General features: G+C 43.5%; 1 protein-coding gene across 3 annotated transcripts in view; it reads left to right on the top strand.

Annotated features, from left to right (window-relative positions):
- The first annotated feature begins 6,854 nt into the window (after positions 1-6,854).
- The window catches only part of SOS1 (SOS Ras/Rac guanine nucleotide exchange factor 1), an 82,162-nt gene continuing 61,680 nt past the window's right edge, over positions 6,855-27,336 (top strand). For 2 of the 3 annotated variants that reach the window (XM_084793277.1, XM_084793276.1), the window contains exons 1-4: positions 6,855-7,054; positions 19,943-20,068; positions 25,691-25,822; positions 27,068-27,232. In XM_084793277.1, coding sequence (XP_084649403.1) covers positions 6,968-7,054; positions 19,943-20,068; positions 25,691-25,822; positions 27,068-27,232 — 510 coding nt within the window. In that variant the 5' untranslated portion in view covers positions 6,855-6,967. The remainder of the gene's footprint in view (positions 7,055-19,942; positions 20,069-25,690; positions 25,823-27,067; positions 27,233-27,336) is intronic. The other variant, XM_084793278.1, reaches the window with a different exon arrangement.

The following is a 27,336-nucleotide window of genomic DNA, read 5'->3' as shown; positions in this document are numbered from 1 at the left end:
GTCTCAAGCCTTCCAAATGATCCTCAGCTGGCAGAAGCAAGCCCTGCTAGAGTGTGAGGCAAATCATAGCAGCTGTGGACAATCAGCTGTGGACAATCTGAAGCAGTCCCACATCCCACACCTGGGATTAAAACAAAAACATATTCCCATAACATTTCTGTGTTTTTAAAGAAACCAAAAATTCTTATTCTGTGTGTGTGCACGCGCGTGCATGCGTGCGTGCGTGCGTGTGTTCGTGTGTGTGTGTGTGTGTGTGTGTGTGTGTGTGTGTGTGTGTGTGCATATGTGCAAGTAGCCATGAAGGAGCGAACTGGATCTCTTGGAGCCGGAGTTACAGGCAGTTGTGAACTACCCAATATGGTTGCTGGGAATAAAAGTCAGGTTCTCTGCCTTTAGTGTGTGTGTGTGTGTGTGTGTGTGTGTGTGTGTGTGTGTGTGTGTTGTACCTGCATATATGTCTGTATATCATCTGCAATCTGCAAGTAATGTGTCCAAGAAGGCCCTGGGACTGGAGTTACAGATGGTCGTGAGCTGTCATGTCGCTGCTGGGAATAGAAACTGGGTTCTCTGGAAGAGCAGTCACTGCTCTTAACTGCTGAGCCATCTCTCCAGCCCCCAGCAAGCACTCTTTACCACTGAACCATTTCTCCAGCCCCTCAGATGATTTTTTTCGATTCAACAGCTCCTCACATCAGTGATGGATGCATTCCTAAACTGGCTCAAGGCGATGTGGTTAAGGGATCCACGAGTGTTCTTGATATCATTTTTCACACGTTTTCGACAAGTTTGTAGGCAGAGTCTATGCATTGCTATAAAAATCATTGCAGGGGGTGGTGACAAGGCTCAGAAGACAAAGGCACTTGCTTTACAAGTCTGGCACCTGAGTTTAATCCTGGAGCCCATAATAAAGGTAGAAGAAAAGAAGTGACTCCACAAAGTTGCTCTTTAACCCCCCTCTCAATAAATACATAATAAAGAAAATCACCGCATTCCAGAAAATCAGAGATTTTATATTTTAAATACAAAAACAAAACAAAAGCTGTTAAACCTAGGATTTAGCTCATTTGATGATATGCTTGCTCACCAAACATGAAGACCTGGTTTCAACCACAGCGCTACTAAACAAAACTACTGCAACAAATAAAAAGATGTAAATAATCTGGCTAGATTTAATCTACCTAACTTTAAAAGGAAGTTTCCTCTTTAATCTAGCAATAACCAGGTAGAAGTGTAATTGTAAAATCCCATCTCAATATATTCAGCATTTATTTATTTATTTGTTTGTTTGTTTGTTTATTTATTTATTTATTGGCTTTTTGAGACAAGGTCTTTCTGTGTTAGCCTTGGCTGTCCTGGACTCGCTTTGTAGACTAGACTGGCCTGCAACTCACAGTGGTCCACCTGCCTCTGCCTCCTGAGTGCTGGGATTAAACGCATGCTCCACCATCACCATTTTATTAATTTTAAATATTTAGAGGTGTTTTCCTGTCATGAATTCAAAGAAGTGTATTTTCCCTGTAGCTGTCAATTTTAGTAGAATGAATGCTGTCTTCTTCATTGAGATCATGTTTATAAATTTGATCATGTCAGTAAACTTGAATAAGGCTGTATAAGTGACTCAGTCATCTGCACTTTTGAAACTCAAAACTTTCTAACAATATCTGTACCTATGCATCATGATAGCAGGACCCAAAACATATCTCTTACATCTGCTACTCTCAAATTTTTCATGCTTAAGTTTGAAAAATATATTTATCTCCTGATAAATTTAAAATGACTTAAATAAATAAAATAAAATCCCACTTCAGGGCCGGAAAGGTGGCCCAGGGGTGAAAGTACCTGCTGTACAACCCTGCCAGCCTCAGAGATTCAAAAGGAATAAACCAGTCACAAGTGTGTTTGGCAACCACAATTGTTCCTCCCGTGATCTACCATGGAACATGCAGAACATCATTGAAAGAACATAAAGTCGAGGCTGTGACTTAGTGGTACAGTGGTTGCCTCAGGAAGGCTAAGGGGAAGCAGTTTGGAAGTAGTAATGTCTATTTCCCAGCACCATAATAGTGAATAAATAACCTTTCTGAATGGTTAAGAGGGCAAGCAGTGTGTGATGACACAAGCCTACGGGCAAATAAACAGCACAATCCCTGAAAAGAACTTGTTGGGACTCTTCAGTGGAATCTGAACAAAGCTGCAGTCTAGTTGGTACTCTTATCAATATCAGCTTTCTGAATTAAAATTTTTTTACTCCTTACTCAACTCTGATGTGACATCTGTAATCCTAGCACTTGGCAGACGAAGGCAGGAAGATCAAAAGTTCAATGTCATCTTTAGCTACAATGTGATTTTTGAGGTCAGCCTGGGCTTCATGACATCCCCACACACACACACACAAAATAATACAACAAAAGTCCCTTCTAAGCTGGCATAATGATACAGACACAAACCTTGCTATTTTAAAGAAAATTGGCGTGTGTTCTTTCATTCGCAGCTTAGAATAAGTTTGCCGTGTTCAATCAAAAACTGTTTTGGGGGAACTTGCTTAACTTTGCTTTGAGTTCTATACGATCTGCTTGAGGCTCTATTACTGTTTGAATCCAACGGAGAAGATTTTGCAAAAAGTTGGCCCCTGTGGGGATGCTGACAAAGAGCAAGTACAAAGAACAGCCCTGTGTATCTTGACAGTCCTCCTCCGACCCTCTCTTTTAACTGTACTTACCTTGCTTGCTACCACCTTTGCAAAGTGAGGGGAGAGAGGAAAACTGTGAGGATGCGGAGTGATTGTTATCTGGTGGGCATTTAGAGCTCTTTTCAATCCGTGCTTTCTTGTGTGTGTTTTCGGAGGACACACTATTTGAAACAGTGGAATTGAAGGTGTAGGTTAAGAAGAAAAAAAAAAAAAAGAATGAGTTGAGTATGCTTCAGAGGGAGGCCGTATGTTTTGTTATTGTTGACGTTGCTTCTCCTAATGCCTGTGAGACCCTGAAGTTCAAGGGCAAGAATTCTGCAAGGGAGTGGGGTGGGGGAGGGGGTATGGGGGAGGACGGACTGAGGACTACAGAGAAGTGGTATTTAAGCTTTGGGGTGGGCTGGGGGTGTGGAGGCTGGGCGAGAGTTCCTAGAGTACCAGAGGGTCTGCGGTGAGACAGTGATGCACGCATTGGAGAAAAAGTCGCAAGCATTCCAAACACTTGGAACAAACAGCACGCGCATGAATCAGCGATGGATGTGAGGGAGGCAAGAGGGAGAGATGCATTTGGAACATAGAGATGTATTTGGAATGATAAGTAGTAGCATTGCTGCAAAACCAATAGTACCAGGTGAAAGACTTCAGGCCTTGACCTGCGACGCTAGTGGATAACTCTAGAACAGAAAACTAGCTAGATTACAAACAGGCTTTTAAGATTACTGTGGCTGCAATGGAAAAAACTAGGTGGTCCTGTCCCGGCCAGCGGGGCCAATCTTCCACCTGCAGGGGGCGCTGTCAGGGCCGAGCGTCGTCCCTGCCCCTTCCCTTGTCGCTCCAGGTCCGATGTGCTCGGAACTCGGCTTCTTTGCCTGGACGCTCCTGCCTTTGGGATGCGCCCAATGAGTCCAGACGCGCCCCCTGCGTCACCTCCGTTCCAGTAATGAGGCTCCCTTACGCTTTGGAGCGGCGTTAAAAGGAGCATCAGCACTTGGCGCCGCCAGTTGGAGGACCTTTGCGTGAGAAGTTAGAGCCTGGCATTGTTGTCTGCCACTAGGTGCTTGCTTTTGTCCTAAGAGATGTAGGCTGAGGCTTGAAAGCTCCGTGACTTTAGTTGCCCTGGCTTCTCCTCTTGCTAACTCCGCTAGGAAGCAATTTCCCTTGAGCCACTTGCTCTGTCTGAAGCCAGAACTTCATACTGGTGAAAACCTGACTGGGCCACTAAGCTAGACAATCCATGTTTCTTGGGCTTGTTCCCTTCTGCACTTAAATCAGATTCCTAGTGGGAGAGAATCTTAAGAGTTCAATTAACCAACATCTCAATGCTCTCTGACATCTTGAAGTAGGTAAATGTAGATTTCGCTTGCACATCTTTAAGGATCACCTATTTTTCCTGTGACAACTTTATGGGAAAAATTTTATTTGAAAGAAGATCTTACTATGTAGCTCTGGCTGTCCTGGAACTCACTGTGTAGACCAGGCTGGCCTCGAACTAGTGACTCACCTGCCTCTGCCTGTCGAGTGCTAACTCTTATGTGTTCTTACTGCAAGTTTCTTTTATACAGCGCTGATGCCATTAAAACCAATGCCTCTTGTGTAGTATTTAGTGCAAATACTAAATCCCGGGATATGATAATAAACTATGTACACAAAAGTGTTGATCTTTTTGGCATTTACGTTCTAGTGAGGAGAGATCAGGGATAGATGGCTGAGTGAGTGCTAAGAAAGCATTGTACGGGATGTACACAAGACTCTTCGAGACGGTAGTTAATGAGACTTATCAGAAAGGCTTCGTAGAGGTTTTGGTGTTTATAACTAGCCATGTGAACACCTAGGCACTCCAGGCAGGGGACAGAGTAAAACCATGGCAGAGAGAGTGGTGTGTTCTGGGTATAGACAAGGTCAGAGTGACAAGAGTGTGATGAACCATGACTGACAGCTGAAAGAAAACTGTTAAGACTGTTTTGTTGCTGTTGTTTGTTTGGGTTTGGTTTTTCTAGACAGGGTTTCTCTGAAGGTTTTTTTTCTTTTTATTTTAAATTATTTTATTTTTTGAGACAGAGTTTGTCTGTTACCCTGGCTATCCTAGACTCACTTTGTAGACCAGGCCGGCCTTGAACTCACAGAGATCCACCTGCCTCTGCCTCCCAAGTGCTGGGATTAAAGGCATGTGCACCACCATGCCCAGCCTGAAGAATGTCTTAAGTAGGAGCCAGGTGTGTATCTTTATGCAGTGTGTGTTCTCTAGATTTGGAGATAGCGTTTCATGTAACCCTGGCTGGCCTGGAACTCACTACGTAGCTGAGATTGGCCTTCTACCTCTGCCTCTAGCTCCCTCCCAAGTGCTGGGATCGGTTGCTGCACCTCTACCTGTGGTAACAAGACCCCAGGGAATAGTTTTCTATAGAGGCTTGATGGTCCAGTCACTTGGGTCCATACAGAACGGGTCACTGGAGTAACTCATATGTCACTGTTCTCTGAGACGCTTGCCAGCTCCTCTCCAAGCTATAGCTCCTCTGCCTTGCTCTTTAAAACAATTGCACTTATGTAGTGTTTGGTGCAGCTGCCACTGAACTTGTGTGGAGATTAGAAGACAACTTTTGGGAGTCAGTTTCCCCCCTTCTACAATGTGGGCCCTTGAGATAGAACTCAGGTCTTCCGGCTTGGCTTGGCAGCAGGTACTCTTTACCGGCTGAGCCATTTCACCAGCAGGCCCGCCCTGCTGTCTTACTACTCTGATGGTTTATGGATGGACATCAAAATGTTATTGAACATGTTCAAAATGGGGGGCCGGGAGAGTCTTTTAAAAGATGTAAATCTGTGTGTATATTATAAAAGGAGAGACTTGAAGATTTCATTCAGATCCTATGAGGTTAAAGCAGTGATTTCAAACATTTTTTTTTCATCTCTGAGATCTTGTTTACTGTGCTCCAAAACAGCAGGACATACTGTCGATTTGAGCCCAGGCTGGTTCTTCCAACTGTCTTCTTATCTATGAAATGAAAACTGAGTACTGAAACAACACTTTACTCAGAAAGCGTTCAGTGATAAAGCATTGTGCCAGCGTTGCACAGTGCCGCTGTCATAAGCATCTGCAGCCATAGGATGGAAGGACAATTCATACATATTGCTTCTATAGCATCCGAGACCTTCGTGTCTCTATTCTGCGTCGTGTACCAGGCGGAGGTGAGGGGCGGGAGTGATTCCTGTCTCCCAGAAACAAATTATTCAGTTAAAGCGATGAAAGATACACAGCAGGGTGGAGTAAGTCCTGGATTTGAGTAGACACACGATCAATACATACTACACGTATGTGTTTTCATGATATGGAAAGGCCAGTGGAATCTCTCCTCTCACCAGGCAAACGCTGAGCAGTTTTTGTGAGACGGGGACCTATCTTTTGTGTAATCTGTTTGGTATACAGTGCATGCTGAGGACACTCCTTATCTTCGTGTAGGGAACAAAGTACACACAGCCCTTTTCTGAAACACAGGGCCTTAAGATCTCCCAGAGCTGGGTGGGCTCGCCGCCTGCCGGACCACACAAAGGGGGCGCTTTGCCGGCTCGCACGCCCCCACAGCCAGGCCCTCTGGTCCGGTCCGGGGCTAGCCTTCAGGGTCCCTCGGCCCCGCCCCCCACAAGTGCCCGCCCAGCTCTTGCGCGCGCCCCGCCTCATCCGCGGGCAGCCGGAAAACCCGGAGCGAAGCGGCCCGGGCCGGCAGCGCATGCTCAGTTGCGAGCAGGTTCGGTTTGCTAGTAGGAAGCTCCAGCGCTCCACCGGCGGCAGCAGCGGCGGCGGCGGCAGCGGCGGCGGCAGCGGCAGCGGCGCGGCCAGCTTCCCCGGCAGCGACCTCGGGCCCTTCCCCGCCCCTGTCCGACCCCTGCCCCGGCATCGCCCCGCTCCGGGCCTCTCGCTCGAGTTCCCCGCCGGCGAGCGGGCACCACCGGCCCGAGCGTCCCTCCACGCGCCGTCTCTCGGAGGGCCAGGCCGTATCGGGGAGCGCAGCCCCGGTGGAGGGCGGCCCGGGGCGGAGCGGGGGGCCTGCCCCGGGGCGGTGGTGCGGGATGCCGCCGCCGCCACCGCCGGGCTGCATTGGCTGTCGGCGAGCGGCGCGCGTGTCGGGTGGGTGTCCGGCCGCGGGCCTCGCCCCCCAGCTGCCTCGCCAGCGCTAGCCGGGCCTCGCGGCGCCCCGAGGGGGCCGGGCTGTGCGCGGGCTGCGGCCCTGCTCCGCGCCGCGAGCCGCCGCCCCTCCGCCCGCCCCGAGGCGCCCCGCGGGCACCATGCAGGCGCAGCAGCTGCCCTACGAGTTCTTCAGCGAGGAGAACGCGCCCAAGTGGAGGGGGCTTCTGGTGCCTGCGCTGAAAAAGGTAGGGGCGCGAAGTCGCTCCCCGGCCGCAGTCCGCGCGGGGCCGGCCGAGGGCGGGGAGGCGGGGCGCGTGCCGCCGTCTTTCTTCCCGGTCTCGGGTCGCCCGGAGGGCTGCACGGGCTGTGAGGTTCCCCTGCGGCCGGCTGCTCCAGCTGTTGACACTCGCCCGGGGTGCGTGGGAAGGCCGCACACAGTCGGGGAGGGTTGGCCTGGATCATCCAGGCGCGGAGGCGACGGTTGCAGAAGCCTCAGTTTTCCGTGGAGGTCAAAGAAGGCCACTGCCTACCTTCTGGATCTTACCGAGCTGCGGTCAGCCTCTCGTTTTAGGCGTCCAGGGCTCTTTTGCTGGCTCAAGAGTGCCCTGGCTACAGTGCTTGCCTAAGTAATTGCGAGGTTGCCCGCCAGCAAAGAACATGGCCTGCTCTGCTTTGCTCGTCCTGGGTCATAACTCCCCGTTCTCTTGACACCCCAAACTCCCATTACAAGGTGCCACCGTGTTCAGATTGGTTCTTCTGAAGAGTGAGAATCTATGAACCATCATGTGGTTTGGCGTTTTGCATTTTTAGTCCTTGTGCCTTACTTTGAGTTTGCTAGAGGTTAAAGTAAATTATTTGGAAATGTTGCTACATTTTAAAAGCTTCTAAAGCAACATTGTGATTTGTCTGTCATTTGAGTTGGCATTAAAAACATTTTAGCCTTTGTATATTACTTTTAGTTTGCCAGTGGTTAAAGTTATTTCGAATTATTGCTACATTTTAAAAGCGACATTATGACTTAGTAAACACTGTATTAAGACATTTGGGGGGGTGGCGGGGAGGCAGTTTGAATGGCTTTTATGTTTTTGTTTTGTGGGTTTGTTTTGTTTTGTTTTTTGTTTTGGTTTTTCGAGACAAGGTTTCTCTGTGTATCTTTGGCTATCCCGGACTCACTTTGTAGACCAGGCTGGCCTTGAACTCACAGCGATCCGCCTGCCTCTGCCTCCCGAGTGTTGGGATTAAAGGCGTGCGCCACCACCGCCCGGCGCCGAATGGATTTTAAAACAACCAGATTGTTTGTTTTCACTTGCCTTACCTGTAGAAATTGTTTTACTCTTCTAGTAGTTTTAATCCCAATTTCTTGTTGCTCAAATAATTTTCATTTTATCTTTGATAAAATACAGTTTTGTTTCTACTGAGAATTGAGTGCGCTACCATTTGGTGGAGCTTTTCTATTTTACCAGAAAGTTTTGAAAGGTGTTCCATATTCCTCACAGGCCAGCACCTTTTAGTTTCTTCTTTGCCCTTCTTCCCTTGGTAGCTTACGGTGAAGACTGTTGGATGACTTTGCTGTCATTTCTCAGATTTAGGTTACTGGTTTTTGTCCTCAAGTGTCTCACTACGTACAAACATCTATTTACCAGCATATTTTGTTTGGCTGGCATCGTGGTGGGTTTTTTTTTGTTTTTTGTTTTTTGTTTTTCAATTTAATGTAATCAGTCACCAGGATCTTTTTTTTTTTTTTAGTTAGTTTTTTGAGACAGGGTTTCTCTGCGTAGCCTTGGCTTTCCTGGACTCAATCTGTAGACTAGGCCGGCCTCAGACTCACAGAAATCCACTTGCCTCTGTCTCCCGAGTGCTGAGACTAAAGGCGTGCACCACCACACCTGGCTGCAGTTGCTAGCATCTTAAAATGAGAAATAACACATAAATAAAGTCTGAGTTCTTATTTTTCTCTCTGAATTATAGACAGCCTTGCCATACGTTTTCATCTTCAGTAAACTGCCAGAGTTGTAAATGGTTGTCTCCTTTAGAAAGAGTTTTGTCTCTAGTTTACAACAACGTTGCCTGTGTTCTATCGTGGTTGGTTAGTTTTCCACTTCAAGCAGAGATAACCCTGCAGAAGTGACGTGAAAAGGGGGTTTACCGAATCTCTCTAGTGTATGTTTCTTCCCCTCGTTTAAGTGCCCACCTTCAATGCTTTAAGATGCTTAAGACAAGGTTGGACATACTTCTCATAATCTGAATGTGCTCTTACGGCTTATACTTTGTGTGCTGGGCCTTCCTCGTAGATGGCCTTGGACATTTTGTGTGGGTGTGTCCTTATCTTGAACTCTCTTCAGACTTTAAACTACTTGTAAATGCCCAACTATGCCTTTTCTTACCTGAGGCTTTTTGGATAGGCTGTTCCTTTTATCTGGTCTAATACTACTCCACCGCAGAGATTCTCAGATCTGCGGGGCTGAGTTGGATAGTGCTCCATTGCGTCCATTGCGTGCTCACATTTGTCCATCCTATCCTAACCTCAGTGAAGCTGAAGTTCCAATTTACTTGTGCGTATTTTCCCCAGCTAGCGGATAGGAACGTTATCTCACCCTATTGCTGTGCCTGACACCTGTGAGGACTCATTTTGAACAAGGGCCTTTGTATGTTACTTTGAGTTTGGCAGAGGTTAAAGTAAATTATTTGGAAATGTTGCTACATTTTAAAAGCTTCCAAAGCAACATTGTGACTTAGTAAATCTTCAGACTATCTTTCCTCTTTTGGTTTGGCCTTTGTATGCTACTTTTTGTTTGGCAGTGGTTAAAGCTATTTGGAAATATTGCCAAGTGTGTAAGGGATACTCAAAATAAAACTGCCTCACCACCACCACCACCACCACCATCACCAACACCATCACCACCACCACCACCACCACCACCACCACCATCACCACCACCACCACCATCAGTTTTTAACTTCTTGGTTAATGGGTTTAGACTTTTGTTTGATTGGCTCAAAACTCTGAAGTAGTCCCTGACTTCTGTGTACTGTTGCCCACCTTCAGGCAAAACCTTATGTTTATCAACCTCTAACATGCTCTTGTAATCTACTCTCCTAACTGTATGATGTTTCCTCTCCAGGCTGCTGTGATACTTCAGTTGAGTTCCGTAGCCCAAGCCCACTTGCCTTTATATATTTCAGAAGTTATAATGTACTTTTGGCCTTGTTACACATTTGTTCAGAATTGTTGGTGTCCTTTACATTAAAATGCAGTATAGCATGGACTTTATAAGACAGCTTTACCCTGACCTTCCTATTTGATTTCTTATCAAAAATTTCCTAGATAGGACTGCTACTTTTTCCAAATGTACTTATTAGGCTCCACAGTATCTTTCCTACATCTATCACATCCCATAAATACATGATGTTTGTTTTGGAACAAGTATTGCACTTGACACTAAGGCTAAACGACATAAATTTAAAAGATTAAGTGGAAGGTGGTAGCAGGTACATCTGGAGAGAGGGCTTGGTTTTAGACCAGGGTTTTTGTTTTTAGGCAGTCTTAGTCAACATCCTGGACTTAGCTCTTCTGGCTCAGTGCTGGGCTTTTACATATGGGCTAGGACACCCGGCGAATGAGGAGTTTTAAGTAGGGGAGTAGCACTTGGTTTGAACTTTAGAAACTTTGCTTTGGCCAGGAAGGGCAAGAGTGAGACCTAAGATAAGGGAGACAGCAGGAAGATTGGCTCACTGAGTCCACTTAAGAGGAGGTGCACATTCGGATTAGGACGGATGCTGTGTGAGCGTTATTGAAAGGGCAGAACTGGCAGGACCTAGCATCTCACTGTGTGATTGTTACGGAATGTTAGGATGTGGGAAGAGTCTTCTCAGGTTTGCTTGCAGGTAGTCAGTGAACTTTGGGGTGGAGAGAGAAGAGAGGACTGGCATAATGAGATGTAGCAGATTTGGAAGTCTGAGATAGAAATGTAGATGAAGTCTGTGTCCGTAGAAAGACTTATGTGTGAGTCAGGTTTGGTGGTACAATCTAAGGCATGCAGAGCATTGGTTATTACAAAGGCAGATGTTTAGGTTAGGTGTGCTGACACAGCCTGTAGTCACAGTGTGTGAGACGTGACGACAGAAGGATCAGGAGTTAAGGTCACTCTTAGCTTAGGGAGTTTGAGACTCTGAAAGAAGAATAAAACCAAAAAGAGACCTTTTACTTACCTTGCGTGTGCTAATGATGTCATGCGTCTATATTTGGTGGGTATTATCAGATTATACAACTTAGACCTGCAGCTTATTGTTGACGCATTGCTGTATACCAGTGTAGCCATGGCAGTGGTCCTGTTCAGCCCCTCCCACCACCACCAGTGGTAGCTATCAAGTATGAGCTCTTCTGTCTAGCTTATTTGCTTTTTCTTTTTTTAAAGACAGAGGGTCTCTATGTATCTCTGGCTGTCCTGAACCTCACATGGAGACCAGGCTTGCTCCACCTGCTGCCTGAGTACTAGGATTAAAGGGGTGCACTACCACACTTGCCACTTATTTGATATTTTGATGAGTTTTATAGTGGCAGATATAAACACACTTTATTCCTAAATGCTTCAATCTGCATCAGTAACTAGAAACACGTTTTTACAGTTCCTTTGGTTTTTATAAGCAGTTTATATATAGTGGAACATACACATATTATTTGTACTGCTTAATGAATGTATACTATCAAAGTCCTACTGAAGTATAGAATATTACGACTGGCTCTGAAGTTCCCTTCATGCCCTTCTAATCAACTCCTGTCCCTCCTCCTAGAAATAGCCACTGCTGTAACCGTTCACCATCCTACCATAGGTTAATCTTATCTGTTCTGGAACATCATGTAAATGGATTCAAGTAGTGTATATTTTTAGTGAGACATTTGAGAGTATGGTTTAGGAATTCAGTCCTTTTTTTTTCCATCATGTGACTATGTCACAGTTTGTTTGTATCTAGTGGATGGATATCTTGTGCTTTGAATTTGGAGCTATTAATAAAGCTGCCATAAATGTTCTTTTAAATTTTTTTTAAATTTTTGTTTATGTGTTTGTGCATGTGTGCACATGCATGCATGAATGTGGAGGTCAGAGGACAACTTGCAGGAACCTGTTCTTTACTTCTGCATGTGGATCCCTCAAATCAAACTCCGGCATGGTGGCAAAAACACCAGTATACATAAAAACGGTTAAGTCACGTGTGTGTGTGTGTGTGTGTGTGTGCTTGTATTTGTGTGTGTGTATATTTGTGATTGCATTTGTGCATGTGTGTGCACCATGCTTGCATTCGTGGTGCCTCTGTATGTGTGTGCTTGTGTGTACGCACTAGTGTGCCTGTGTCCCTGTGCGCATGCATGCATGCATGTGTGCGTGAGTATGTGCGAGCATGTGCTGGCAATCTCTGAATTCAAGGCCAGCCTGGTTTATATAGTGAGATAGCACTGTCTGTTCTCCTTACCTCCTTTCATGAAAGCCTCAGGAGCAGATCTGTAACACAGTGTATTACAGGCTGACTTTGAACTCAGAGATCCTCCTGCCTCTGCCTCCCAAGTGCTAGGATTAATAAGGTATTTGCCACCATGCCTGACAATGCTTATTAAAAACAAAACAAAACCCACAGTAAAATAATATAATGTTGAGTAAATATTTGCTTATATTTCAAAAATTAGGAATTTTTTGTTACCACCAGAAAGATTTCATAAAATTATAGAGCCGTTATTCAGTGTAGGGTGTGTGTGTGTGTGTGTGTGTGTGTGTGTGTGTGTGTGTGTGTGTGTGTGTGTGTTATTAAACACACATGGTGTCTATACCTAAAGAGGACATGCATTTCCCCACTGTGTTTAACAAATCTTGGTCATTTCAGCAAGTAAATGTGATTATATGGTAAAATCCAATCAGAAAGAAAGGATAGATTTTCTTCCAGAATGTAACGAACGTAACTGATTGCTTCCATAAAAGTTAAGGACAAACAACTGGCTAATTAATTCTAACTAAAAAGCATAGTTTGATTTGACTTCAATGAAATGAGAAGAGAAAAATCATCCTAAACTACTCTCCATGTTTTTATGTGAGGTCTTTTTCTTTCTTTCTTTGTAAGATTTATTTATTCAGTGTAGATGCGTGCTCTGTCTGCATGTACACCTGCTGCCAGAAGAGAGTATCAGGTCCCAGTATAGATGGTTGTGAGCCACTTGGAAATGAACTTGGGACCTCTGGAAGAGCAGATAGTGCTCTTAACCTCTGAGCCATCTCACTAGCCCCAAGGTCTTTTTTCTTATTGGTTTCTCATTGCCTGATATTGAAGTTAAAAGCAGTATTTGGGTTTTTAAAACTTACATCCTCACTCACTGGAATTACTTCATTAATATTAAAGGTTGATGAGTAAGCAGATCTATGTATTTTAATTTGATTAATATTTTTGCTAAGAGGTACTATCTTAGCTAATAGCTACATATAATTAGTATTTTAGTTTGTGTTTCCATTAGCCTATCAGAATTCTTTCTAAGCATTTATTTTTTTTATTTAATATGCTTGCTGTGTGGAGGAGGGAATAAGACCCAGGGCCATGTGTATTCGAGGTGAACATTACTGTACTTACAGTCTCCCTTGTAGGTTTTTAGTTAGTTAGCTTTCCTGCCAATTAAGGACTCCTATTGATAGGCAGCATAGTCTAATTTGTTTATTACTAGGCTGTAAGTGCAAAACATTTGCATTTTCTGTGTGTCTTAATACCAGGACCAGGTTTATAGCTGTAGCCTTTAAGTTGTACAACTCTCCTTCAGCCTTCATGTGGGTTCCATGGACTCAGGCTGCTAGGTGCCCTGTCTTGATAAGGCATCTTACAGGCATCTTTTTTTTTTTTTTTTTTTTTTGGTTCTGTTTTTTGAGACAAAGTGTAGCCCAGGTTGACCCTGAACACCTGATCCTTCAGCCTCTACCTCCCAATTTTTAGATTATACACATGCTACCACATCTGGCTGGTCTATCATGCAAACATTGAATATGACTTATGAGTTTGGTTTAAAAAATAATGAAATTAATGTGCGTGTGTGCCGAACAAAAAGATTAAAAAGTCTTTTTGTTTTTGGAGACAAGATCTCATACTATATAACTCAGGCTGGCCTGGAACTCACTCACTATTATAGCCCACGCTGGCCTGGAACTCACTCACTATTATAGCCCACGCTGGTCTAGAACTCACTGTATAGCCCACGCTGGTCTGGAACTCACTATATAGCCCACGCTGGCCTGGAACTCACTGTATAGCCCACGCTGGCCTGGAACTCACTATATAGCCCACGCTGTCCTGGAACTCACTGTATAGCCCATGCTGGCCTGGAACTCACTATATAGCCCACGCTGGCCTGGAACTCACTGTATAGCCCACGCTGGCCTGGAACTCACTGTATAGCCCACGCTGGCCTGGAACTCACTGTATAGCCCACGCTGGCCTGGAACTCACTGTATAGCCCACGCTGGCCTGGAACTCACTGTATAGCCCACGCTGGTCTGGAACTCACTATATAGCCCACGCTGGCCTGGAACTCACTGTATAGCCCACGCTGGCCTGGAACTCACTGTATAGCCCACGCTGGCCTGGAACTCACTATATAGCCCACACTGGTCTGGAACTCACTGTATAGCCCATGCTGGCCTGGAACTCACTGTATAGCCCACGCTGGCCTGGAACTCACTGTATAGCCCACGCTGGCCTGGAACTCACTGTATAGCCCACGCTGGCCTGGAACTCACTGTATAGCCCACGCTGGCCTGGAACTCACTATATAGCCCACGCTGGTCTGGAACTCACTGTATAGCCCATGCTGGCCTGGAACTCACTGTATAGCCCACGCTGGCCTGGAACTCACTGTATAGCCCACGCTGGCCTGGAACTCACTGTATAGCCCATGCTGGCCTGGAACTCACTGTATAGCCCACGCTGGCCTGGAACTCACTGTATAGCCCACGCTGGTCTGGAACTCACTGTATAGCCCACGCTGGCCTGGAACTCACTATATAGCCCACGCTGGTCTGGAACTCACTGTATAGCCCACACTGGCCTGGAACTCACTGTATAGCCCACGCTGGTCTGGAACTCACTGTATAGCCCACGCTGGCCTGGAACTCACTATATAGCCCACGCTGGTCTGGAACTCACTGTATAGCCCACACTGGCCTGGAACTCACTGTATAGCCCACGCTGGCCTGGAACTCACTATATAGCCCATGCTGGTCTGGAACTCACTGTATAGCCCACGCTGGTCTGGAACTCTCAACAATCCTGCTTTAGCTTCCTGAGTGTTGGTATTATAAGCATGAATCACCATTCTCAACTAAAATAACATTTAGAAATTTATTATTATTGTTGTTGTTGTTGTTGTTATTATTATATTTTTTAATTATTGCTTTATTGGTGTGTGTCTTGCCTGCATGTATGTCTGAACACCATGTGCATGCCTGGTCCACTGAGGTGAGAAGAGGATGTCAGATCCCTGAAACTAGAGTAACTTTGGTTGTGAGTCATCATGTGGGTACTAGGAATTTGGCCTGGGTCCTCTGCAAGAGCAGCAAGTGCTTTTACTTGTTGAGCCATTTCTCCAGCTCTGCATGTAATTTTAAGCAGCCCCTAACTTCATTATATAGCACAGGTTAGGCTTGAACTTGTAGCAGTTCTCTTGCCTTCACTCCGTGAGTGCTGGGATTATAGGCTCATGAATGACCATTCCTAGCTTTAAATATTTTTCATTATTATTATTATTATTATTATTATTTTGTTTTTGTTTTTTGAGACAGGATTTTTCTGTGTATCCTTGGCTGCCCTGGACTCGCTTTGTGGACCAGGCTGGCCTTGAACTCACGATGATATCTGCCTACCTCTGCTGAGTGCTGGGATTAAAGGCGTGCACCACCACTGCCCGTTATTTTATTATTTTTAAAATTTTTAAAATTTATTTATTAGATTCCCATTCTGTTCTCTTTTATAATAGATTACACTTTACTGACTTGTCTGAGAGTTTCCTTAGTGTGCACAGTGTATTCTGTGGTTAGTTCCCAGAACTGGAGTTACACGTGGCTGTGGGCCACCAGTGTGATGCTGGCAATGAACTTGGATCCTTAAGAGCAGCAAGTGATCTTAACTTCTGAGCCATCTCTCTAGCCCTTGATTTAGTCTTAGAATTATTTCATTTTTCATCACAGCTTTTTATGATATTTGAATATTCTGTTGTTATGCCCTATTACACACTTTTCTGTCACAATTACATGGCCCTAGCTTTCTGGTGTTTTAAACTATGCAGTTTTGACTGAAGAATTAAGTCTGTGTTTGTACTCTGATAGATACTTGCTGCACACGAATCCTAGTGTGTGTGTATGTGTGTGTGTGCATACGTGTATGTTTGTATTTGTGGAGGCCAGAGGTCAACCTTGGTGTCATTCCTCAGGAGCTGTCGCCTTATATTTTGAGACAGAGACTCTCACTGGGACCTCTCGAGTTAGACAAGCCATAAGCTTTGGCTAATTGGACTGTTTTCATATTCTTGGTTCTTGGAATATAAACACTTGTTACCACTTCCAGCTTTTTTTTTTTTTCCCCCAGAGCTGAGGACCGAACCCAGGGCCTTGCCCTTGCTAGGCAAGCGCTCTACCACTGAGCTAAATCCCCCTTTATATGGGTGTTAAGATGTAACTCAGGACCTCATGTTTGCCAGGCAAGGCTTCTGCCTCCCAAGTGCAGGGGTTAAAGGCTTGCACCACCACACAGGCTTAGAAACATTTTAAAGTAGTATAATGTAGGAGTATTTAGTAACTACATTTTTTGTTTATTAGTTTTGTTTGGTGTTTGTTTTTCAAGTCTTTGTGTAGCCCCTGACTGTCCTGGAACTCACTCTCTGTAGACCAGGCTGGCCTCTAATTCACAGAGATCTACTTGCCTCTGCCTCCCGAGTGCTGGGATTAAAGGTGTAAGCCACTATTGCTGGATTTTTATTGCTTATTTATACAAAAAACGTTCATGAAGTTATGTTTACTTTTTAAGACAGAGTTTCTCTGTGTAGTTCTGGCTGTTCTAGAACTCACTGTGTAGACCAGGCTGGCCTCAACCTCATATTCCCCTGCCTCTGCCTACCAAGAGCTAGAATTAAAGGTGTGTATCATCATGCCTTTCAAAATTCATGCTTATTTTATTTTACATGCTGTAATCGTTACTTTCCTATTGCTGTGATAAGATACCATAACTGAGGCTTCTGGTTCCAGAGGTTTCATGTCTCTGATGGTGAAGCAAAGGCATAGTAGCAGGTGGCTGCTTAAGAGCTCACATCTTGATCCACAAGCAGGAGGCAGAGAGCACCCTAGGGAGGGCACCAATCTTTTGGAACCTCAAAGCCCATCCCAGTGACACACCTTTTCCAACAAGGCTACACTTCCTAATCCTTAGTACTAATAACTGGGAACCAAGTACTCAACCATATGAGTCTCTGGTGTCCACTCTCACCTAAGCCATATGTAGTTCAAAGCTGCTTGTACGGTGTGTATAGGTTCTCAGGATTTTAACTTGTACTTTGCTTACAGTCAGATATGTAGTAAGGGGAGGTATAATGGTCCATTTTTATTATTGCTATGTGCACCCCAGGAGATTGATAAAGCCAGAAAGAATAAAGGACATGTTCTTTATTCAAACATCTGTGTGCAACCCAGCACTTGGGACACTATCAGGGAGGATCATGAGTTAAAATCTATCCTAGGTAAGACCCTGTTTCAAACTGGGGATGGGGAAGCAAGAAAAGTATGGGTGCAGCATGTCTGGGGAGGGACTTGCTCGTGGGCTACCTGCCTGACCCTAACAGCTGCAAGGGCCCTCTCTGTTGTCTATCATGGACGACCCCAGTAACACACAGTACCTCTTCTGTGGAATGTCACCACCTTAGCCTGTGTTGTTGGAACCTAGATGAGGGTAAGGGCCAGTGGCTGACTGTCAAAGCTTTGCTGGGTTCCTTGTCTAAGCTGCTGTGAATCCTAAAGCTAAGAAAGGATGGCAGTGGGTCTTTTCCCAGCCTGTGGAAACCTGGGGCCTACTTGAACAGAGAGGGAGTTAGTGATTGTCACTGGAGAACTGGCCCAGCATGGAGGTGAGTGTCTCATATGAAGCCTGTTGTTGGGAGTCTATGGTGAGGTGCTAGGACTGGCACCTCGTCCGGGTTCAAGGCTGGAGGCTTGGAAGTAGGGGTACATGGAGCTATGAGGGCTGGAGGAGCCCAGAAGCGGGTGCTGGTTGAGGACACAGGAACCCTACACAGACAGATTGTCAGGGTTCAGACATCCCCAGTTCAGCTACAGAAGAGCCTGGAGCTTTGTTCAGGCCTCTGTCAAACATGATGGTGGAAAAGGACTCAACCTAGAGCCTTGAAAGGAGCCAGCCTGAAATGGATGTCTTCCCAAAAGTGTGTGGCCACCAAAAGCGAAGGCCTGCGAGTGGCCAGCAGGGACAGTGAGTGGTATGTCCTGCTCACTGCTAAGCTGGCCTGCCTTCTTAACGGCAGTCAAACACGACAGTATAGTCAGCACCGCATAAGCTATGCCTCCTGGTGATTCTGGCTAATGCAACCTCTCTACAAAGATGTAGACTTTTCAGGCTTTCCTGCTCAGCAGGTCCATGGCCACCTCTTGTCATTTCTATTAGAGCTGAGCAGAAAAAAATTTGTAAACAAATTATAATTAGGTTGACAACTAATCTGTTGAATATGATTAAAAGTGTGTAGGTAAAAAATTTCAGCTTTCAGTGTTACTTCTTCACCTGTAAAATCACTCTAGTTTTAAATATTCCCTTATGCAGTTCTGAGTTGTTAGAATATTACTTTTCTTCAACTATTTACCTTTAAAAATTATATAAAGTGAATGTATATATACTCTTAATTTACATTTTTAGGAAAAATCATCATAGTGTGATTACTAGCAGTTGCCCACACTGAAGCTGCCACCTCTCCATGCTGAATGCCTTCTGTTAGTGGCTGTGTCGTAAAACATCACTCTCATCTATTTATTTTGTTAAGGAATAGTTCTGACCCACAGTGAGCTATAAAGGAATGCAAAACTGTTGTGCTGGTTATAAAAATGCAAGCTCTGTAGAGGCCAAGAGCCTTATGAGCAAGTCTGAAAAAAGTCATGGAAGAATAAGGATTATTAAATGATTGTCCATCTTCTCACAGTAGAGCAAACTAAACCACAAAGTGCCAAAGTGCTTATTTGGGTCTGCTCCCGCACGCCTGTGTGTGTGTATGTTGTACATATAGAGGTCAGACAACTTTTTGGGCTTAAGTTGTTTCTTTCTACTTTGCTGAGACAGGCACACAGGTCTCTCTCTTTCTCCTGCTGTGCCAAGTCCTCCAAGCTAGCTGGCCTGCCAGATTTACAAATGTGTAATTTGTGTGTGGATCAAGTCTAGTCACCAAGCTTGTGCTTTTATCATCTGAATCAGCAGCTCCTTGGCCCCAGTTTGATAGAAGGTGACTATGTATTGTGTGTGCTCTGCATAGTATGAGATGCTGAGATTGACCAGTGAACCTCAAGAGACATATCCTCTTGGGTCTTATCCATGTTATAATCTTCTGTTTTTGTTTTTTGAGACAGGGTCTCTCTGTGTAGTCTTGGCTAATGTAGAACTTGCTTTGTAGATCAGGCTGGTCTCGAACTCACAGAGATCCGGCTGCCTGTGCCTCCTGAGTGCTGGGACTAAAGGTGTACATATCACTGGGTAAAGGAGGTAGAATTAAACAAGGGATAGAGACCAGTCAGAGGTCAATTTCACCCAAGTAGAATGCTGAACGAATGCTCTAACTGGTTCTGGACAGGAATTTCACATAAACAGTGTTTTATTACCGCCTTAGCCCCTCCCTCCCACTCCACATGTCTGCATCTCAGTGCAAACCATAGTGTATGCAAAACTAGTGAAATTATAGTTAGGTAACTAGATCTCCAAAAGATATTAATTAATAGCATGCATGGTGCATGAGGCCAGGAACAAAGGCTGAGAAGCCCTGATTTTTGGATAACATTCAATCTGTGTTTGTAGGCTAATCCACATTCGTTAGCACAAATCCACATTTTAATTACTTCACTTTTTATTTATAGGTTCAGGGGCAAGTTCATCCTACTCTTGAGTCTAATGATGATGCTCTCCAGTATGTTGAAGAGTTAATTTTGCAGTTACTAAATATGCTATGCCAAGCTCAGCCCCGGAGTGCTTCAGATGTGGAGGTATGGCATATGACAACTTCTGTCTTCTATTGGCTGTATGTGCATGCTTGTTATAGTGACAGTGAAAGAGAAGCGTGCTCTTCAGTTCATTCATAGATCTCTCTGGACTTGTGCTGGGTATGTGGTAGCTTATACGTGTCTTAGCTGTGAAACTTTCAGATTTTACTTTTCAGTTTAAATGAACAACTTCATGCTGTTACTAGAGGGTCTGAGACAAACACTCTCTCTACATGGAGTCCTGGTTGTCCTAGAACTCATTATGTAAACCAGGCTGGCCTTGAACTCACAGAGATCCCTACATACTTTTAAGAGTAGAATATATACAAAGGTTTTATTCCAAAAAACATTTCCTTTAAATTTTAGAGAGTCAGAGGAGGAGAGATGGCTGCTCTTCCAGAGATCTTGAGTTCAATTCCCAGCAACCGCATGGTGGCTCACAACCATCTATAAAGTAGTATGATGCCCTCTTCTGGCCTGCATGTGTACATGCAGGCAGAGCACTGTATACATAACTAACTAACTAAATAAATAAATCTTTACAAATAAATAATAAATAATAAATTTTAGAGAGTCAAAGGACTGATGATAAAGTACCTGAAAATATCTGAGGGAGAAATAGAAAAGATTGGGATCAGAGAAAGATGAGCTTACAACGTAACTGGTAAAAACTACAAGGCAAATGTAGACCTGTGACAGACTGGAGCTGATGGGATGGACGGCATTTCAAGAACTAAGATGCCGAACACTGGCCTTGTGGCACAGACCTTTAATTCTAGCACTTGGCAGTAGAGGCAAGCAGTCAGGTTTGCAGATAATTTTAACTATATAGGGAATTGAAGGCTAGCTTGAGCTACTTGAGACCCTGTCTCAAAAGCAAAACGAAAGAGTCCAGGAGAATATATTATCCTTTTCCTTAAATATCTACAAGTCACAGGACTTTAATTGGGCGTGGAAGACTGCTGTTTGAAAGAAGCAATGGAACCTGGCCTGTGAGTTACAGGCTGAGTCCTGAGGGAGACTGGATTTCAACTGAAGCACATAAGTACCCAGGAGCATTGAGGGCCAGGGGTGTAGTTATTGACTAGGTGACATGAAGCCTCAGCTTCCACCCTCAGGGTCACAGAGAGTGGGAGGGGGACACACATCCAATAACAAGTTTAGCATGTAGAAGAACATGTGTCCTGGGTAATTCTCACTTCTTAACTCATTTACAGTAGGTTCTTTGTGGTAGTTTTGTTTTACTGTTGTTTTTGAGACAAGATGACATGTGCAGTCTGGCCTTGAACTCAACTTGCTGTATAGTCAAGAATGACTCTTCAGCTGGCATGGGGCCATGCCTTTAGTTCCAGCACCTGGGAGGCAGAGGTAGGCAGATCTCTGTGAGTTCAAGGCTAGCCTGGTCTGCAGAGCCAGAGCCACACACAGAGAAACCATATATACACATACATATACATATATATGTATTCATATACACTGATCCTTCGGCCTCCACCTCCCAATTGCTGGATTTCAGGAGTTTCCTACCAGGTCTGGTTAGTTTTTTCCCATTTCCATTTAATTGTAAAGTTGTTTTTGTTGTTGTTTTTTTTGAGACAGGGTTTCTCTGAGTAGCTGTCCTGGACAGTTTGTAGACCAGGCTGGCTTCGGACTCAACAGACATCTTTCTGCCTCTGCCTCTCAGTGTTGGGATTAGAGGCATGCATTACCACGCCCAGCTCATAAAGTCATATTTTTTATTCATAATATGCTATTCCAAAGAGATCTAGAGTAGCATGTCTGACTGTGACGTTAACAGCTTCAGTTGGAGTTTTGTTTTGTTTTATTTTGTTTTTAATCCTAGCTGTGTTCTTTCATGGTTTGGCAGAATTCAAACTTACAGAAAAGGCTTACAAATCTCACCTTGCTTATTATTCTGATGTAGATACATTCTAGAAATTTGCTAATGTGCTGACATCGCAAACACAAATCAGACCTTCCCATATATATTTACAGACCTGTGCTTATTTAGTTTCATCTTTAATTAGTATATAAACTATGGCTAGAAAGCCATATGAAACCGTCGCGTGTAGGGTTGGGGCTGAGGACAGTATTTTGCAAGAATATGTGAGAGTATGTCAATAATAGAAACACTAGTCAGTTGTACAGCAAGCTTTATTATTTCTTTTTAAATGTTTATTTTTATTATATTGAGTTATGTGTATGTGTACACATCTTGTGTGTAGGGATGTACACAAGTACAGAAGCTCAAAGGAGTTGGATCCTGTCTTAGTTAGAGTTTCTACTGTTGTGATGAAACAACATGACCAAAAAGAAAGTTGGGAAGAAAGAGGCTTTACCGTACATGATGGCATTGTTGTCCATTGGAAGGAAGCCAGGACAGGAACTCAAGCAGGGCAGGAACCTGGAGGCAGGAGCTGATGCAGAGGCCATGGACGGGTGCTGATTATTGGCTTGCTCTCCATAGCTTCCTCAGCCAGTGTCTTATAGACCCAGGGATGGCCCCAGCCACAGTGTGGCCCTTCCCCACCAATCGCTAATTAAAAAATGCCTTACAGGCCTGCCTATAGCCCAATCCTATAGAGGCATTTTCTCAATTGAGGTTCCCTCATCTCTGATGACTCCAGCTTGTGTGTCAGCTCTACATAAAATAGCTAGTACAGTCCTCCTCCATCTGAAGTTTTAGGCAGTTGTGAACTACCTGGCACAGTGTTGGGAATCAAACGCAGGTCTTTTGGAAGAGCGTTACTTGCTCTTACCCACTGAAATCTTATAATTTCTTTTTGTTTTTCCTCAAAGATTTTTATTTATTATCTATACAGTGTTTTGCCTACATGTACACCTCACATCAGAAGAGGGCATCAGATCACATTATAGATGGTTGTGAGCCACCATGTGGTTGCTGGGAATGGAACTCAAGATCTCTGAAGAGCAGCCAGTGCTCTTAACCTCTGAGCCATCTCTCCAGCTCTGAAATTTTATAATTTCAAAGTGCTATTTTATAAATTTCTATATTTTACAACAATTCTATAGGTATCTTTTTCTTTGCTTATGTACTTGAAAATTGACCCCTGGAAGAGAATAGACATAAATGAAGATTCAAGGAAAACAAAACAAAACAAAACAAAACAGAACAAACGCCAATTTTCTGGGGCCAGAGAGATGTGTCTCTGGGCTGTGAACTCACTTTCGTGTATCGACCACCCAGAAAGAAGTAGACTCGGAAAGACTAGTGTGCCTCGTAAAGAAGCGCCAGGCATACTTAGGGGACCTGTTTCAGTTAAGTTTCTGTAAAAGGGTATAATATAAACTATTGAAAGTTTATTCTTTAACTTTGTTAACTTCTGTGTGAATGTGGACATGTGACATTTGCAGAAAGGGAGCAGCCTTTAGGAGTTACTCTTCCGCCATAAGGGTTCTGGGGGCAAGCTCAGGTCATCAGGCCTGGCTGCCAGTGCCCTCACCAGTTTGGAGATGTATTATTTTTACTGCATTTTCTTTCTTTCTTTCTTTTCTTAATTTTTTTTTTAAGTTCACATACAGAATAGTGGGTTAATTTTTTTATTTTTATTTTGTATCGGTATCGGGGAGGGTAGAGAGAGGAGAGAGTATGTTAGTACAGGCATGTATAAAAGCTTTTGAGGACAGCTTTTGGAGTCTATTCTTTGCTTCCCTGTGGGTTTCTGAGATGAGGTGACAGACCTGTCATCAGGATTGTGTAGCAAGTGTGATTTACTTGCTGAGCCATCTCACTGGCCAGGATGCAAGGGGTTTTCTATGGCATTTTCATGTGGATGTCATTTATACTTTGTTCTTAGTTAGCTTTCCTGTCCCCATTTCCTGGGGACAACCCCAAACAACCTTACCTTTGGTGTTCATGTCCTAGGTTTCATATCTTTACTCTGAACTGAGAGTTTTTTTGTTTTTGTTTTGGGGGTTGTTTGTTTGTTTGGCTGGTTGGTTTTTTGAGACAGGGTTTCTTGGTGTAGCCTTGGCTGGATTAAAGGCTAGTGCCACTGTGCCCGCCTTGAATTGAGATTTTAAAGTGTTAGCACTCAGGACTGGAGAAGAAATAGAACACTTAATGGGAAGGCCGAGGGTGCAACCCAAAGCTCTGTGCCTGAGTGACTAGAGAGGGAAAGAGCTTGAATGCTTTGTGTTTGGATGTTTCTTTGTATCTCTTTTCCCAACCCCTGGGCCATTTGTTCTGCCACCATTTGGACCTTTGTATCTCCTTTATCACACGGGATAGCAGCACATTTGCTACTTTAATTTCTTTTTCTTTTCTTTTCTTTCTTTCTCCACCCCCCCCTCCCCATAGGGTCTCTCTGTGTAGCCTTGGCTGTCCTGGACTCTCTTTGTAGACCAGGCTGGCCTCAAACTCATAGGCTCCGGAGTGCTGGGATTAAAGGTGTGTGCCACCACGCCCAGCTGTGGTACTTTGATTTTTAAACATGCAGTTTTAAAGATTGAACAGTCTTGAACATAGAATGAAGAGAGAATTATATAAGTGCTTATAAATCTGCTCCTAAGGTGTGCTAAAGGCATGTATACTTTCGTCATACACAGCTCTATAGTATCTGTGGCAATGCATTTACTGATAAAACTTTCTTTCAGGTTTGTATTCAGGGGCAGTGTTCAGTTCATCTAGTAGTTGAACACACTACCAGTTGGAATACTGAGAATTTGTTAAAGGTTTTGTAATAGCGGCCTCTACTGGTTCTGAGGTATATGCAAGTAGGTTTTAAACACTTAAAGTAGGGGATTTAGCTACTATAACAGCTCATTCTTTAATTTCAATTATATTTTAATTGAATAACTTCTAGATGTTAGATTTGAAGTAGTTTGCTAAAAATGGATCAGTGCTTTAAAGATAGATACAGTTACCCATGCAGACTACTGAGTTTCATGACCTGTAGACAGTTTCAGCAGTCAGTACTGTCACATGATGAGTGATTAAAAAAAAATCTCTGAAGTTTTAATTGAAAATGCTACTTGAATTTATAACTGGGATTAAAGATGCAAATAAATAATTTATTTAAGTTGCTATTTGCTAAGTAAGTGTAGGTCTCTGTTGGGTTTCTGACCTGGGAGAAGTGGGTAAGGTGGCTTTTTAACCAAAGTGGACCTAGCATCCCTCAGTCCCTACCTGCCACAAGGGTGTGCCAGCCACACCCTCTATCCTGAACTTTGCAGCCCAGGGGGCTGGGTTTCCCTATATAATCCAGCCATGCCCCCGGTTGCATGCAGCACGAACTCCTGCTGCCCCCAATAAACCTGCATTTATACACTCTAATCTGGCTTGAATTGGCTCATTTCATTGGGCAGAAGAATGCCTATCATCTTCTTGCTTGAAACCATGAAGAGAGTTGTTTAAATGAGTTACAAGTCTTGCCATCAGCATCAGTAAGTGAAATTCAGTGTGTGATTTCCCCGGTAATAAAATTGTGTTCAGTCTCTTAGCCACCTAATGAACATTGACAACCACCGGATTTTTAAAAACGTTGGTTTACAGTGTAAATTATGCAAAAAGTTCAACCATGTATATTTTTTATTTAAAAGTAAATTTTAAGTGACAAACATTATTTTATTTGTTGCTTAGTTATTATTTTCCTGTTTTCTAAGGAACGTGTTCAAAAAAGTTTCCCTCATCCAATTGATAAGTGGGCAATAGCTGATGCCCAATCAGCTATTGAAAAGAGGAAGAGAAGGAACCCTTTATCCCTGCCAGCAGAAAGAATCCATCATTTATTAAGGGTAAGCTGAAACACTGCCGTCTTACCTTTGAAAAGCAAAGTAACTGAAAGATAAAATGCTTTTAGGTTTTCTAGGGACTCGTGTGAGAAGAGATGCTGTAATGTAACTTCATACAATAGTAATAAACAAATCGAAGAGACTTGGAGAAGTTACATTGTGGGGTTTGTTTACCCTGGGGTTGCTAGGAAATAGAATTTATAAAATTTCTCTCTTGCTGGTCAGATGTTTTAAAATCTGTTAGCATTTTGTGTAGGACTGTTTGAGACTGCAGTGGGTATCTGTTTTTATAGAACAAAAATTCCTGAATATTACTTAAACAATTTGGTCCTCCATAAATTTAAGTCAATCACTTTAATTTTCCCAGAATAAGAAAAGTGCCAAGAATCTTAATAATGCTAGTTTTGTTAACTTTACTGTGGCAAACAGACTAAGTCTCTGTCACACAACACACACAAATACCTTATTACAATATTTAAAATCTTAGTAGAAGTTTTTCTGTTTTAACTCCTTTGAGACACGGTCTTACTTTATTGTCCAAGTTGGCCTTGGACTGAGATTTATGATGTTCCTGCCTTTGCCTCCCTAGTGCTAGGATTGAAAGTGTGTACAGCCATACCCAACTGACTTATTTTCTCCTCCCTTGTTTAGAACTCATAATTCCTTAGGAACTTTAGCCCCCAAAGAACATACTCTCTGTTACGTCTAATAGTAGGATTATTTAATATGCTTAGTAGTACACAGCAGGGTTTTGTTTTGTTTTGTTTTGTTTTTCATAGAAAGCCCAGAGTGTGCCGCAAGGCTCCTTGGGAAAGGATAGAGGTATAAGACAAGTAGCTATTTGTGGATGCCAATATTGTTCTTGTTTGGTATGAAAATTATTTTCTGTAGTTTCTTTCATGCATTCCTACTTGGTAAGGGACCATCTGCTCCCTACACCAAACTTAGACTTTGCAGCTTAGGCCACTTACTGAGTATTGTGTGCTACTCTCATAGTGCATGTGATTGGGGAGAATGCTGCTTCCTTTTCCTAGCTTACGTTCTTCAGTGTGTGTGTGTATTCTACATAGCTAGGTATGGATATATGGATGTATTTCTTATGACTGAACAAGTGAAACAAATTATTAAATGTTGGTAATGATAGGCTTCAGTAAAAGTTAAACCAAGTTGTGTGTTTTTTATTTTTTAATTGGTATATTAAGATAACTATATATGATGTTTAAACATGCTTTCCTTTTAATTTTTCAGGAGGTCCTAGGTTATAAAATTGACCACCAGGTTTCTGTTTACATAGTAGCAGTATTAGAATACATTTCTGCAGATATTTTAAAACTGGTGGGGAATTATGTAAGAAATATACGGCATTATGAAATTACAAAACAAGACATTAAAGTGGCAATGTGTGCTGATAAGGTAGGAGAATCAGCTTCTGTGTGTTATATTCATGAATTTTACTTATGGTTTATTAGATGCTAACATAGTCTCCAGAAAGAACAGACTAGTGGGGAGGATTTCCA

Source organism: Acomys minous (genome assembly GCF_964271855.1).
Source record: "Acomys minous genome assembly, chromosome: 8".
NCBI classification, from domain to species: domain Eukaryota; kingdom Metazoa; phylum Chordata; class Mammalia; order Rodentia; family Muridae; genus Acomys; species Acomys minous.
The sequence above is the reverse complement of the archived record's forward strand: the minus strand, read 5'-3'. Positions and strand labels throughout refer to the sequence as shown.